General features: G+C 36.0%; 1 protein-coding gene across 1 annotated transcript; it reads right to left on the bottom strand.

Moving 5' to 3' along the window:
• Nucleotides 1-12,199: 12,199 nt before the first annotated feature.
• LOC135843243 (uncharacterized) lies at nt 12,200-17,476 on the bottom strand. The gene has a single exon (XM_065361061.1). It carries the CDS (start codon nt 17,474-17,476, stop codon nt 12,200-12,202), a length of 5,277 nt encoding a protein of 1,758 aa, XP_065217133.1.

Genomic DNA, 17,476 nt, shown 5'->3' with positions numbered 1-17,476 from the left:
TTCTCTAGAGGAGCGTTGCTAGAACCGTCGTCACACTTGAAAAGAAAAATATATAATGCGAGCCGCGGTAGCTATCAACTCGTCGGTTGGTGGCTACGCAGCTGCAGCGGCGACATCAAAAGATGGCGGCTAGTGCGACGTGTGTGTCTGTCCTTGGGTGGTGGTAGGGGTCACGCAACAATGCGGCGGACAAGCTGGAACTCGCTTTTCACGTTTCAACGAACGGATTGAGTTCTGAGAAATTCTCAACGGATATTTTATCCATCGATGGATTTCATCATCTACCACCACACATACACATGTAAAAATAAACACGTTTTCGTCAAATTCTGGCAAATTTGACTAGGTGTGTGTGTGTATGAGTGAAAGCAACTTAATACTTTCGTGATTATTTACTTTGAAATATTCACAAGTATTCTTTCCTTTCCTATTTTCGGACACTTTGGTCTGAGAATAGTCAAGAAGTGAATCGTAAGTACAATGAAATCATACTGCAAGTATTATTTTCCAAAGTTTGGTCGCGATCTAAACTTTGTACTCATAACGATTTACTTCCTCCAAGCTCAGATTACGACGAATCTGTGCTTTTTGGACACTCGGAAGGGCGCCAATGTAAGAGGGTAAAATGACTTAAAGCATGATTGGTAATGTGACTTACGATTGTGTTTGCTATTGTGTTGTTTCCAAGAAATATCCCTTAGAGTATTTCTACTAAATACTCACCGGAATACCTCACATGCTCGGCTAGGGCGTGAGTAGGAAATGGTTGCTTTTACACTCTTAACATATGATCATACACACCATAAATAATAACAAGTTATACACGAGAATAATATTTAATGTGTGCAATATTAACAACACGTTACAAGTTTTACATAATCACATATTCTATGTATTTATGTACGTTAACAAGACACTTTCTTAAACTAAATATACACACGTTGGTGTTACACACTGTGGTGTAGGTTTGGATAAGTGATCTCCTCTGGCAAGGAGATCTAACTTATTCACACTGATATGTGCAAGTACTTACCCAGAATGGCGACGAGTAGATCATCACTCCTTCTCGTCTATTAAATGAACATACTAAACACTAATTAAAACTAAAGCACTAAACCTAACACTTAACACTCGAGAGTAAAACTTATACTTAAATGACTGCATTAACCCATTAACCGTGAATAACATACCCGCGTGCACTCGGATACATTACTGGCGTTCTGTACTCTCGTCGCTTGGCTCGTATGGCTAGCTGACGAGAATACAACGCAGTGTTGCCTTAGTGCAACGCAGTGTTACCATGTGGGCGAGCCCTATACATACCACGTACGGCATAGTAGTATATCACAAATGTATTCTTATACGAAAATAATCGTTTGTGTTTTGATGGTTTCGCCGTTCTTTACCAGGGAAACTACGGGAATAAAAGATTATGGTTGTTGCACTCCCGTGTGTGATACACCAGGTGGTGTTTACTGCGGTGACTGCACTCGAGCTCATCCTTTTTGTTCTGTAGGGAAATGTGATATCCATGGATGTAGGTGTACTGGCCCCTGCCGAAGAGGACCATGTGATGACGATTGCTCAAATGCCCGAAGATCATCAAGAAGAGGAAGAAGTATCATTGATTACACGAATCTCGAATCTAATGGACTTCTAAATGTTCTCGCCAATCACAGCGCAGTGTAGGAGGCCCTACAACTCTGTTGGAATATAACGTTAATGTGGGTATTTATTCAGTTTTTCAAAGTGTTTGTTGAACATTTTAATAGTTACTTATTTTATTAATTAATAAAAAGAAAACTTGAAACAAATGGCTCTTATTATACTTAGTGCTTCAAAAATCCTGCATTCTGATACCTCAGATGATGGGGTTTTATAGCGCATATTTTTGCATAATTTGACATCTTTTAGCGCATAAAAATCCTAGCCCTTATTAGTATCTTAATGACATACTAACGCTAGGTACCTATGACATTATAGGTAGGTATGTAGGTTAGGTACGGGTCATTCCATGTCAATTCGACCAACGTTTTTGAGTCATGCCTTTCGATTTCGCTCAATTTTTTTTTTACAATATCTACCCGAGTACCCACCCAGTAGATCAGAAACCCACAATCAGTTTGGTCCCAGCCCCCTCATGGGGCGGGTGGGGGGCTTCCATTATTTTCACATTGTCTCGAGGTACTCAACTTCAGCAGCGCATTCCTCCAAAACGATGATACTTTGATCAAAACTGATTTCACATTTCAAAAGGGTATTGAATTTTGAACTTTTTAAGCATTTTGAAATTTTGAAAATTTCAAAATGGCGCTGTAAGTGGGAGCTACCATTTAAAATCCTGAAAAAATGTCCATAGATGTACCTTTTGATGTTTTTTCGAAGCATTGAAGTTTCGAGATGGGATCTCCTAATGGAGACGAGGCACCCCCACCCACATTATGGGGCAAAACTTTCGAAAAAAAAATCTGGGGCATGTGATATATCGAATTGTATGTTTTTGGTAACGCTGAACACGAATATGACGTTAGATTTGCTCATTTTGACATAAAATTGTGGTAAATTATGACATTACATGGTTATTTAGCCAAAAGAAACCAGTAGGTACATTTTAATGTAGGTAGTATTTTTGTCATATGTATATTTATGGCAAATACACCATGGAACATACGCTTAAAAAACGTCAAATTTGATGAGTGGTAAGTATTGTTAGAGTGAATCTACGTATGGACCGTTCTGAAGTATTCCTGTGAAACATGGACCATGAGTGCAGAATGCGAGAAGAAAGTATCTGCTTTTGAGATGTGGTGCTATCGAAGGCTACTACGGATCTCATGGAAGGACTTCATCACCAACCAGGAAGTATTAGCAAGAATAGGAGAGGAGCGGAAAGTCGTAGTAGAAGATATAAAGAACAGAAAGCTAAAGTATCTAGCTCATAAAATACGAGAAAACGGTATTTTCATGCTAGCGGTACAGGGGAAAATTCAAGGAAGAACTACAAGAGGGAGGAAACGATCGGAGATGTTAACAACAAACTCACCGGCCAACTCTCCCTGTAAGACCCTGAAAGAAACTATCAGATACGCTAGAAACCGGCTGATATAGATGGAAGTATACGCTATCTCCTGTAAAGGAGCGCGACTACGACGACGACGACCATTGTGCAAGTACGCTAATAAAATGAAGTCCTGACGCTTCAATAACGTCAATTAACGTATGGTATTTTTATCATGGGACTGTCCTTATACACATGTTGAAACAATATAATGAATACTTAGTACTTTTTGGGCGCAAGAATTACTTATACATAGGTAATTGCTGCATGTACTAGGAGATGGTGTAAGTACAGTTCCAGAGGTCCAGAGTTCGAATCTCAGTCAAGGTACAAAAATTTCCAAATTAAATAAAAATAATATTAAGTAGTATTGGGTTCTGCTTAGAGTTCTTGAACCACAAGAAATGTTTCCCCTTCACAACTTGATTTCCTTCAACCCCTTGGGTGTCAATTTTCAAAAAAAAAAAAAAAAGCACAGTCGTATTTTTGACATAGTTACCATGGATTTACACTGGTGTGTACTACAATAAGAACACAATTTTGTGATTAGGTTTGTTTGCCGTTGCACTAACATATTAATGAGGGCATTTTCAACGTATACAAAAGCGAAATTTATGGGTGAAAATACGCTGGCGTTTGATGGTGATTTAATAGTTGATGAAACACTGACTTTCATCGTTTTTACTCCAAATTTACAATGATGTACTTATGTTTGGCCTTTGGCATAATAACGATGCATTGACCAACGCATATTCAGAGTACAAAAGCGAAATTGATGGGTGATAATACGTCGCGCGCCGGCGTAAAATTGTGGTAAAATAAGCGAGACATTGACGTATTTTTGTCCTAAATTCAGCGTAGATGCCCCACGGGATATGGTAATTCTTATAAGAAACCATTAAACTTCACAATGGATATGAGAAGGTTTCCTTGAATTACATGTAAGTACTTCTCAAGTAGTATGTAACTCAAAACTATCAGAAAGGTTTCTTTTTGGTGTCCATCGTTAAATTTTATGTGAGTTACCAATGTATGTACAAAACATAATAGATATACCTACCTAGGTATGTAATAGATTGGGTGGATCGCAAAAAAAAGTGGATTCTTACCAATTTTAGCAAAAACCGTAATTTTGAATTGAAAGTTGTGCAGAAAAATTCTAGCTCCAGAAGTGTCCCTAAAGAGAAGACATGGGCCCTATGAGCTCTGGAACAAGAGCACTTTTCTGAACTGTCAATTTCTCAACATTAGTCAAGTAGTCTGAGGATTCGTCCAATTGGAGTCTACCATCGTAATCTTTATCAGAGTTTTTATAGTTTTTGCGCAAGCGCGAAAAAACTATATTGTTTTTTCCTGCATGTTATCAGACAGATACATGGAATTCACGAATTCACACTTCTAGCCGAAAGCCAATAGCCAATTAGCGTACAGTACCTATTTGAATAGATAACCAATCAGAGAAAAGCGTTTCTGTAAAACCAATCAACGATTAGTATTCGTAGAAACCGATTACGAGACTGAATTTTATAAACTGAAACAAATTACATTTTCAATATTTTCATATTTTTTTGTACGTTTAAATGAAATTAACACGATGAAAGTTGAAACACAGAATTTATTGTTGTCAAAGTTATTTCTCATTTTTTTTAGTAAATTTTATTTTTATCAATTTGTAAAGGTCCCTTTTTATTTTTATTTTTTTCATATTCCAAACGACGATGATACAAAACGCCGAAGTTGAGAACAAAAAATTCAAAATTTCCTTCTCTTTACCCTTCTCAAGTTCTCACTAAAAAACAGTAGCAATTCGCATTTTTTCCCTGCCTGACAGGTGTATATTTTTTTTGAAAAATCTCTTTTCTCATTTCTTAACAGCACCGAGGCGATAATTCAATTTTACTCCCTAGCCCTAGTTAAATAAACTACTATTTCTCATAAAAAGAAACACAGAACGCAATAAGGCAAAAACTGTTCATTATATGATCCATGTGAGATGAGTTTTCTTCTTTGTACGTGGCATATCTTCTTCCTCTGATTTATGGAAAGGGAATGCACAAATTTTCAAGCAATTTATTCAGATATGATGTTGTCGTGTTAGCTATAATCGAGTCGAGAAAAGAAAAAAAGGAACAACGTTAGAAATTCGCACTTCTGATTTTTTTCAATCCTTCTATATCTCGTTTGAAAAGTATTAGGAGCTACAGTATTTTCGAGGTGATTTTTTTTTTTGAAAAGTAGAAATAGATAATTCTTGTTATGTTGTATCGGCTGTAGTTGTTTAAAAAATAGATTTGAAATTTTGTTGTGTCGAATGTGTTTTATTAAAAACTGTAAAGAGATTTATTTTTAATTGTGTCAGAAATATTAGGTACCTACGTTGAATCGGTTGTATTTTATTTTTAAAAAATCAATTTGAATTTTGTTGTGTCGTTTTGAATTGTGTCGGAAATTTTTGATGGGTTTTTGAATAATAGAATTGAAGAAAGCAGTGTCCTTTCGTCGAAGGTTTGAATAGTCAAGGTTACGGTTCGAAGATTGATTATTGACATTCCCAAGGGTAAAAGGATCCCCCAACAGTACGCAAAAGAACGATTCTTAAAATTAGATGGATCTTTTCTCCTTAATTTTTCATTGTTTTCTGAAATGTCATTAGTAGTAAAGGGTGGGAGTTTAGAAAAATCTTTAGCTAAATGATTCTTCTGAACTCCCGCTAAATATTCGATGTTCACAAAAATAAATAATAGGTATGAATAAAAATTTGCTCGACTTTGAAATTTGATTGCACTCTTTCAGCGTCAAGTTAATCAGAAACAGCATGCTCGCATTGATTGGATTTACTAACACAGATATCTAGTTATGCTTGATCACTTCTGTAATCTGAAGCATAATTCGATTCCTAAAAATCACACGAGCCATTTAATAGGCGCACTTAATACGTGTACGTAGAATGCAAGTCAATTGAGTAATAACTCAAATAGTTGCGGATAGGTATGTACTTACTTACATAAACTAGGTAGGTACATAAAAGAATATGTCGCTGACATTTCGATCAATTCTACAGTATTATTGTTATATTGGTGAAATATCACTCGGTTCTTTGGTTTTATATTAGGTTCCTATTGTACGTATATTTGCGCATAATTCAAACAGCCAGATGCATTTATTTACAAGTTTTTTCACTTATATGTTTTCATTGTTTTGTCGTGTCTGCTTGTGAATTCAATTGTTTCCTTTCCCTGCAATGGCGATTTTCAATACGATTTCAACAAGGTAGGAAAAAATCGAGATAGGGTGATCAGCCGTTAGGAATTACTCAACTACCACAAAAGAATAAAAATTTTTGCGGCAGAATTTGATAGGCAATTTTTGAGAGCTTAAGAGTAAGGATGGATATCTAACTCGCAAAGAAGCAAATGCTAGGTACAGTATGGTAGATTTTAATTGTGGATCAAAATTGCGTTTTTCTGATGAAGCACAGTCGCAGCAAATCTTGATAAAACTTCACAAATACCTACATTCCTACCTACCTGAATAATCTATGAATCAATTTTGCACCATTCTAATTTTTTATTAATAAATGTATGCCATTTTGTTAACATATGATATAACTTGTAAATGTAGCGTGTAGTTACTTAATTACCTACAAACAAATGAAAGTTTCTTCATGAATGAGATTTCTGGAATGAGATTTCTCAAGATTTTTATACCTAAGCCGCCGCTTCAGACTCGGATTTTAAATAAATTTACAGAGTAAGTAGGTACCTTACCACGAGCTATTCACCGTGAAAAAATGCAGTTTTTCGAATTTTTAAAGATCTTCCACAAGTATCAAAAAAATCGGTTAAAAACTGCCAAAGTTGGAAATTTTCAACTGAAATTGCAATTTCACCCCTTTTGAAAGGATTAGAGATGATATTTTGGCGATCTAAAATTTGGCCACAAAGGGTTTGGATTACAAGAAATAACTTCTGCTGGTTCAATTACAAATCGAGTATGAGGCCAACCCGTCTATTTTAATTGTCATTGTCAATCATACGAGTACGTAGGTACGCATAAATACGCAAGTAGGTAGTAGGCAGGTGCCTAGCTAATGTAGTACAATGTGCGCAGAAATATTGTTAACCCCTAAAAAAGTTTTTTGCTAAATATTTCGGTTGGTCACAGTGAATGATAATAATGATAGCACATGATTGGTTGTTGGACTGAAGTGATAACATTCCACCAATCATATGCATCTATTTCACATTTCCAACCTATATTTTTAATGAAAAACTTTCTTTGGGATTCACAATATTTTTGCGCACCCTGTACCTACCTATACCATACCGTGATATGGGCATGATTTCAATTCTGTGTTGGTAAGTACCTACATGAATTCACCAAGTGTACCTATTAGTTTAGATTGATAAATACTAAGTATACACGTAGGTATTTGGTTATTTTCGAATGTTCAACAAATCAACAACAGCGGAGCAGATATAGGAAATCCATAAGAATCGTTTAATACAGAGACTAAGTAAGGGCTGAATTTATAAGCGTTCCTAATTCTCAAGTAAGTAATAAGTAATACTCATTGCTCAAGTTACAATGATAAAAATCACATTTTAGCTCTATCACATGGGTTACAACAACATCATCTGAATTCATAGTCAATTCTTGATTCCTACGTACATAAGTATTGAGTATTACTTACCAACGAGAAAGAGGCTGTATGGTATTACAAAATTTCCTATTTTTGATGCTGTAAAATTAAATTATTCTTCAAATTTCCAAAGTTTTGTTGATCAATGACACCAGCTCTGATAATATACTTAATAGCTCAAAACACATTTTTTAAATTTTTTGTTACCTGATAAAGTTTTTGTTTGTTTTTTTTTTTCAATTTTCCCCAATCCGCACCAGGTGGTGAGGGTATTTTATTATTAAAAAAAAAAAAAAAAACAATCTTAGACTAAGGGTTACTAGAATAAACATATGTCTCTAAATGTAAGTATATCTTCACCACAAGTCCAAGCAGGGAGGGGAGAGGGGGTGAGACGGATTGTCCACCACGACCCAAGCCCCTAGACAGTTGCCTAAGGCCCAGTTGTCACTTGTCACTTCCCAGGTTTCGTTTCCACGTATACCTGTTCCGATCACGACTGAGCCCCTAACCAGTCTCAGGGTAAAGTTTGAAGGGGGAGTGATTTCACCTAGGGGTGATCCCAACAAGAGGTCCCCTAGTTATTGCCACAAGGTTTATTTGGACTTTTTGTGGAGCAGTCTGTGCACTTGCTTAGGGCTTCTCACCAACTACCCACAAGAAAATATGGTTTTCTAGCTATATTATAACTTTAGTATGTACTTACAAGTATAAGAGATGAATGAATCGGTGAGTGCAGAAAGGAACCAAGTCACATTTTTGGAAATTTTTTTTTCACGGATATAGGGCTTTCAAAGTACAGCGGATCGACTGGTGATGTCAGATTTCCGCAAAACTGCCGGGAAAGTGGTATTTGGGTGCCGAAAAAAGGCGGATCCGCATTTATGACTTTTTTGTAAAAATTTTTTAATTCCTTGAAAAATAACTAACATTTTTGAGAAGACCACTTTTTGAAATTTAAGTTAATCTCTGAACTGAAAAATGATGAAAAAATTAACAACTTCGGCAAAAAGTCTGATACCTGAATGGGGTTTTGGTCAATTTAAACGAGATAGCAGTCTAAATGATGTACTTAGATGTAGAATCAAGCCCCATTCGTGTCCGAGCAATTTCAAAAGAAATTTTGTCGATTGGCAGCAACAGCGCCGGCGCACGTGAATATTTTTTTTCTAAACAGTGCTAAAAATTGTGTCTTGAGGTCCTCTTTCAATGACTTTACGCATGTTTACCAAAAATTTTTGATTTTCAAATAAATCAGTTTTTTGTTATTCCTGAAAAGTGCAAAAATGGACTTAGCCCCTTTCTGCACCCACCGATTCAAATATTATGGTAAATTTTAGGATCATCTCAAGATCCAGGTAAATTTAGTCCTAAGTATTTCATGTCTTGAATTTGGCTTCAGGCATAATTTTATTTACAGTTAACAATATTGGGTTTTGATGTCTTGTTCTGGTGATCACACTGTCATGTTTGTGGGAGGGTGCAAACTCTCAAGAGTCACCATAAGTAAGGCTCTTGAAGCACTCTAGGAGCGCTTGTTTAACTAGTGGCCATTCAAGTTGGTCCAAAGCCACACCCTAATCTTGGTACTGCAATTTTTGTGATGTTTAGCTCAACACATTTGGCTGCCAGAGCTTTCATTGTAAACAAAGTCTCCTATCATTGGCTTGTCCTTGTGACTTTCTTTGGTTACTGCATATAAGAAGTAGTCCACTTTGCTGTATATCTCCACCACCCATACAACAATGACCATGCTAATTTTGATGTGAATGTCGACTCATCCACATCCGTCACTTTTGGATGCCACATGTTGATGTGAATTTTGACACTGTGTCGAGCCAATTGTTGATGTAATTGTCAACCAATGTTCATTGGCACTTATGTCAACAATTGGCTTGACACAGGGTCGAAATTTACATCGACATGTGGGATCCAAATGTGATGGATGTGGATGGATCGACATTGGCATCGAAGTTTACATCGACCTCCAGCTATGCAAAATTGTTGAATTTTAGTTTCTAAATTGACATTTTTTTCCAAAAATCATTTTCTTTTACACACTTAGGTGGCCATTGCTCATGCTGAAAGCAAAAACAGCATCGATGCAGAGGCCACCTCCGAGAAGTACAGACATAAATTCCATATTCAGTAGTTGAACATTAAACTCTTTATATTGAAAGGTGCAAAAAAAATTTTTTCTCCCTTCAAACAAAGATCATATTTTTAAATCTTTACTGAACTTCTAAACACTGAAACAGAAATTTTAATTCTGAAAAATTGGTTGACATAGTTGTGGATGTAAATTTCGAGCATCAAATTTTACATCAACGTGTCAACATCGCATATCAAGGTATCAGAAATAATGAGAAAATTTTGAAAATTTTCATCAACCTGGCTTCTTTACGGACAGAAGATTACTATTAAATAACTTATTGGTCACTTTTCCATCGTCATGTTGGAAACAAACGTAGTCGATGTAAATGTCGACGTCGACAATTGTTGTACAGGCACATCACCCACTTTGGCACACCTTAACTTTAGAAAGTTAGCACTGCAGAAGTAGGACTTACAAGGGAGGCTCCCCATCTATCCAGTATCCAATGATGCAAGAATCGTTGAAATTGGTGAATGTCACCTGGGTCACCTCCCTTGTTAGTAGCCGAAATCCTGTACTAGCATATTTTCACTTGGATAAGTCAATATGTACTCAGTACTTGGATTGACTATATGAATAGAAATTTAGTGAGTACTAGCGAGTTGAAGTTCACTTATTGTTATTTATGACTTGGGTAAAATTAAAGTAATACTTACTTGATACTTAATCTTAAATAAGTAATACTTAATACTAATCCCTTGGGTAGGAAACGTTTATAAATTCGGCCCTAAACATTTCAGAACCATAAGTACCATAAGAAGTTAAATAATAACATGGCGCTTAATACAGGGATGTGCGTGCGCCAATTTTCTCTCAACGTGGTTGCAGGGACTAAACATCCTTGCTGACATGGGGCAAAGCAAAATAGAGGAATAATTGTAAATTGAACATTGGTTTAACTAAAGTACTAGGTTAAACAAATTATTAAAATCCAAGGAAGATCGATGAGAGGGAGGAAACGATCGGAACTGTTAACAACAAACTCACCGGCCAACTCTCCCTGTAAGACCCTGAAATAAACGATCACATAGCTAGATACCGGCTAATATAGATGGACACATACGCAATCTCCTGTAAAGGAGCGCGACTACGACGACGACGATGAATCACGGATTATAATATGGCAGTCAGCTAGCTTCCACTATATCTATGAATCCATCGCGGTTACTATCAACGCGTGCGAAGTCCTTGTACAAATTTGGAGGAATAGTACCTTGTTTTCTGTAATAATCCCGCACTTCCTCTAAGCTCAGCCGCCCGTCTCTATTTTTATCTATCTTGTTGAACACACGACCAAAGTCCGTGTAAGCCATTGAATTCAGGAACAAACTTGACAGAATAACGAAAATAAGAATGAAAAAACTTGGAGAGAAGTACATCTTGCTTTTTGAATTTTCTGTTTAGATGTAAATAGTACTGTTAGGTGTTAGATACTTGATACAAAACTGAACAACTGATGGAAATGTCACTATACGTTCCTTTATAAAGGCGCGTACACGCATCTATAGTATGGTACTTAAATTTGGGTTTCATTTAATTAACTACACAGAGTAATAAATCTCAAGGAATCGAATGATGTTTCTCATTACAGAGGTGATCATAATTCAATTAGAATAGGTTCTGTTTGTGAAAAGTGTTCAAGGACAACCTTGTTTCTGAGGTTATCAAAAAAGTAGGTAGGGTCACGGGTGGTTAGTTGTCAATAATTGTTAGTTGTCAAATTGCATTTTTAAAAGGATACATGAACGCTATCTCCACGAAACCTTCATAATAACTTCATTGTTAATGGTTTTATAACCATCAATATAAAAACGAACACACTTTTTACAAAAGCAACCATTTCATTTTATTATTTTACACGAACGTATATAAAATTACACACGTAACCACATTTTCAATACATTGAAGCGAGAAGATAAAATATACAAAAAATCACCTCGTTACGAGCGATAGAACAAGATTATTACGAGTGCATCGTTGCACTAACAATAGAGAAAAATTATCGGATAAGCATAAAGTAGGTATTTACAATGAGATAGGAAAAAGAAGGCGAAAATGCCTTAACAAACTCCCCCCCTTTGGCCCAAAAGGGACAAAGAAATACAAAAAAAAACAAAATAAAGTATCAATTATAAATACAAAAAAAAAACATATTTACATAAAAGATGATCATAAGATCTCAAACAATAGTTAATTGTACAAACTTAGCACAATTTATAACGAAAATTTCAAACAAAATACGTACAAGACCTTTTGAAAGGATACAGGAGAAAGGTCCTTAAACGAGGAAGGGGAAAAGAATCAACCCTAAAAGACAACTTCGAGTAAACAGACAAAATAGGTATTAAATCTGGTCAGAGTTTACAGGCAACAGAACTAGCTGTTGAACAGATCTTCGAAAAACACCATCCTTGGATCTGACCATCACATTACGAACAATGTTCGAAGAATCTGGGAACGTTTCAATAATTCGACCTAAAGGCCAACTAAGCACCGCTTCGTTGGGCGATTTGATTATAACGACATCTCCTACCTTCATATTTGGTAATTTTTTCTTCCACTTAGTACGTGCTTGAAGATAGGTTAAATATGATCGACGCCAAGAGGTCCAAAACGAGTCAATAATTGACCTCCACAAACGATAACGAATACCACACTTCACCAATAGATCGTCAGATGAAGGGGTGTCAAATGGACAACTGCCAATTAAAAAATGAGCTGGTGTTAAGGGCTCAATATCGTTGTTATTGGCTAGATAGGAGATTGGGCGAGAATTAAGAATGCTCTCAACTTTAATCACGACAGTGTTCAGTTCACTGTAAGACAATACTTGAGAGCCGATAGCCTTTAGAAGATAGGCTTTTCCTGACTTGACGGCAGCCTCCCACAGTCCACCTTGGTGTGGGGTGCGAGGTGCTATGAATTTCCAATCCATAAGTTTGTCATGTTGAATGACGTTACGAAATCCGACAAAATTGGTGGCGTTATCAGAATACATTGTGCTAGGCAACCCACGACGAGCGATAAAACGTTCAAAAGCAGCCACAAACGCTTCGGTTGATAAATTATCCACGAGTTCTAGATGCACAGCTCGAGTTGTGAAGCACACAAAAAATGCAATATAAACCTTGTAGTGTTTAACGGATCTGTGATTTACACATTTTACTTGGAAAAATCCTGACAAATCTACACCTGTGGTAGAAAATGGGCGAGAAATAGAAACTCGTTCCTTAGGCAAATCTGCCATAAATTGTTGAACTACACTAGCACCAATTTCAACACATCGGACACAGCTAATAATAGCCTTTTTCACCAAGTAAGTAAGACCGCCAATGATCCAATACCTACTTCGAATAAAATTAACCACAAAAGATTTCGAAGCATGAAAATATTTTTCATGAATATGAACGACAAAAAGTTCTAGAAAACGAGAGTATCTTGATAGGACAATAGGATGTTTAAATTCGTAGGAAAAATTTGAGGTAGACAAACGACCACCTACTCGGATCAAATTATCCTCATTAAGAACGACATTGAGTGAATACAAACTACTTTTATTCGATATAAACTTGAGGGGCTTTTCTTTCAATTCGATAGACTTTTGATTCAATTTATTATACAACAAAACATTGTATTCTTTAGAAAAATGTTCCATCTGAGCTTCATGCAAAATTTTCATGAAAGTTACGTTACGTTCAGTCACAGATAATAATTTATCGTTTTCAATTGTGATCTCAGATTCGTCAATTACGTTACCTTTCTCAGAATCAGTACTATCATCATTTACGTTAGTATAATTTTTTCTCTGGATACGATTTTTAATATTTAAAATAAAACGAAAAATATAAGATAAAACGTTGATACATTTGACAAAGGATGAGTAATAATTCAAAAATGAAGAAACTAACTCCATTCTAGTAACGTTAAAACTACACTTTACTTTACAAGTTTCAAGAACTTCCTCAGAAGCATATTTAAAAGAGCGTGAATCGAGTGAGATATACTCTTCAAAATCGTCATTAATCCAAGCAGGACCACTAGTCCATAACGAATTTTCAATTAAATTTTGAGCAGAAATACCCCTGGTGGCCAAATCCGCAGGGTTGGATTTGGTATCTACATAAAACCAATTTTCTTTTAACGTATTGAGTAGTATTTTCGCTACTCTATTTGAAACGAATTGTTTCAGTTTTTCGACAGGATGATTAATCCAATTAAGTACCGTTTTTGAATCGGAAAAATTATACACATTTTCTACATCAATTTTAAGATTACTACATACTCTAGAAATTAATTGGGATAATATCACTGCCGCGAGTAATTCTAAACGATGAATATTAGGTGGCTTAACAGGTGCCACACGAGATTTAGCACATACAAATGTTACAGTTATGTTGCCATTAACGCTAATACTGCGTAGATAAATTACAGCACAATAAGCTTTAGTAGATGCGTCACAAAAACCAATCAGATGGTAGATTTTTACATCCTCAAATAACGAATATGGTCGAGGTATCGAGAATTTTGATAAAATACTTAAGTCGTTGCGATAAGACAAATACTCTTGAATAATATCACTAGGTACGACGTCATCCCAGCCAATAGGCTGTTTCCATAAAGCTTGCATCAATAATTTAGCTCTAATGGTCAAAGGTGTTAAAATTCCTAAAATATCAAATATACGAGAAATATCAGATAACATAACACGTTTCGTAATACTATCAGGCAACGGCGTTAAATTAATCATTACATTCAATGTATCAGATTGAGGGCTCCATACCAAGCCAAGTACGTAAATAGAAGGGTCGTTACCCAATACACGTGAGTTCAAGGGTTCTATCAGAGAACTATCAATATTTTCCAATAATTCAGCCGAATTTGACTGGTATTTACATAAGGGAAAGCCATATGATTCTAAAGTAGAATGAATTAAATTCAAAATTTCGCGAGCAGCTTCAACATTTTTGGCACCAGTCATTAAATTATCCATGTAAAAACCTTTGCGAATAATTTTAGCAATAATAGGAAATTCGTGTTCAATATCTCTAGCAATTACTTGAAGGCATTTTGTAGCCATATAAGCGGCAGGTCCAGTACCGTAAGTTAAAGTCATCAATTCGAATAAAGAAATAGGATCAGATAAACCATATCTCCATAAAATACGTTGAAATTTTCGATCATCAGCATGAATTAAAATTTGCCGGTACATATGTTTAATATCTGCACAATAAGCGATAATAAATTGGCGAAAAGAAATTACGTTATCAAAAAGCTCTGGTTGGAGCGTTGGACCAGATAATAAATGATCATTGAGTGAGGTACCGGACTTATCGTTACAAGATGCATTAAATACTACTCTATATTTTGTATCAGTAGGAGTATTTTTAACAACCATATGGTGGGGAATATAATAAGAGTTTACATCAAAAGATTCGATTTTTTTCATATGATTCAAATTTTCATACTCGTTCATAAACTTACAATAAGCTTCGCGAACTGCACTTGATTTTTTCTCATTTTTCAATAACATAACTTTAGCCTTATTGAAAGAGCCATTCAGAACGTTAATAGAAGGGTTTACAGGTAAACGTAATACAAACCTACCAGTAGAGTCACGTTGATAGGTTGATTCAAAATGTTTCTCGATTTCGACATGTTCGGCAGGTTTTTCAGCCTCATTAGGATTCGATTCAAAAATATCTTCAATTTGACAAAATCGTTTCAATTGTTGTTCAATGTCAACATTAGTTAGGCCACAATAAGCTGTTGAAAGAAAAGAAGACTTTTGAGAACCAGAGATAATAAAACCAAAATGAGTATCTCTTAAACAAATACCCTCATAAAAGTGTCTTTGGTCTCCAAGAACAAATTCAACATACTCAGCTCCTAGAATGATATCAACCGACGAGTAAGGCAATTCATTAGATTCAGCAAATTTGAGTTTAGAAAATTTACCAAGAATTTTCCCTACATTTTGGCGAGAAATACTATAAGGAATTTTTTTAACGATATCAGCCTCGATGCTCATTTGAAATTTAGAAAATCGTGATTCCAATACGAATTTAGTTTTATGCTGAAGCGTTTTAGTAGTATCATTGATACCTATCAACGTGATTGGATTATCGTTTTTAAGAACAGGTAATTTAGCGCGATTACAAATATCACGAGTAATTAAACAAGTTTCGGACCCTTGGTCCAATAAGATACGAGCAGGAATTACTTTACCATCAGCTGATTTCACATTTACCACTGCCGTAGACAGGAAAACAGTTTTATTTGAAGATATTGGCGACGTTGGTTTGGTATCACCAGTGTGAGCGGTGAGTGTTGATTTGGGCTCAGGTTTAGTTTCAGTATCGTTAGACTTTGCGTTATCTTCATTCGACGACGTTGTGTTGAAGTGTAGTAAGGAGTGGTGAGAAGCTCCGCAGGTTTTACACTTCAAACGTTTACAATTGGTGACATGATGGTGCGGATTGAAACATAGACGACAAAGCTCCGATGATTTCACAATTTTGTGCCTTTCTTGAGGCGTTTTTGATAGGAACGTTGAACAATCATTCAGGAAATGATTATTATTGCATACGACACAACGAACGCTCGGCGGAACAGGTTTTTTAGACAGGGTAGCAGTGGCGGTAGTTTTGCGTTCCGACTTCGTTTTATCACCTTTGGATTTAGACTGTTGAGATTCAACCTGTCGCTCATCCGCGACAAAGGCACGATTGCGCAGGAATTTTTCGATTTCTTTGTAGGTAGGAAACTCTTTATTAGATGAAATCGAATTCTCCCAATCAACGGCTGTCCGATTATCCAACTTGGTTGATACCAAAAAACAAACAAAACGAGAAAAGGCACCATCGCATTCTAATTTATTGGCCTTTAATCCTCGCATAACGATATCGATTTCATCAGTTAATTGGCGAATTTGGCTAGCAGTTTTAATTGGTTCCACACCGATGAGCTTTTTAAACAGTATACGAATTACCAATCTTCGATTATCGAATTTACTCAGGATATAATTCCAAGCTTCGACGTATAACTCATCTTCAAGATCGAAATCGCGTAACAAATCTTTGGCATCACCAATACAAGATTGTTTCAAATAATACAGTTTTTGCACGTTACTCAAATCACCTTGGTTATGAACTAAATTCTCGAATAATCCACGATAATTCTGGAAGTTCAAAATATTACCATCGAACGTAGGTGGAGAAATTTTGGCGAGCTTTGGAGTACAAGCAGGAGCGTGCATCGATTCGTTAGGCGATCCTGGTATAGAATTACGACTAATATCACCCGCTAATTTAGAACGTTGAGCTTTACATTTCGCTTCCATTGAGCGAAGTTTAGGAGCGTAAAGTTTTTTCTCCGTTTCGAGAGCAGTTTCCAAAGCGACGGATTTTGTATCATCGGTTAAGGCGAGGGTAATTTCATCATCGTAATCGTTGAGCATTTCAAGCCGAATTCGTAAATCGGCGGCAATAGTTTCAAGTAGATTGATTTGCTCTAAATTGAGCGTTGACTTGTTGACTAAATCGTCAGCTTCGATTAATAATTTCTTCACATCGCGAGATAATGGACGACGCTTTCTCTTTTGTTCTTCCGTTAAGTTATCCAT

The sequence above is a fragment of the Planococcus citri genome, chromosome 1 (assembly GCF_950023065.1).
Source record: "Planococcus citri chromosome 1, ihPlaCitr1.1, whole genome shotgun sequence".
In the NCBI taxonomy this organism is placed as follows: Eukaryota; Metazoa; Arthropoda; class Insecta; order Hemiptera; family Pseudococcidae; genus Planococcus; species Planococcus citri.
The sequence above is the reverse complement of the archived record's forward strand: the minus strand, read 5'-3'. Positions and strand labels throughout refer to the sequence as shown.

Bases quoted from the DNA above. Each gene is read 5' to 3' on its own strand.
- LOC135843243 (XM_065361061.1), bottom strand. From the start codon at position 17,476: ATGGATAACTTAACGGAAGAACAAAAGAGAAAGCGTCGTCCATTATCT.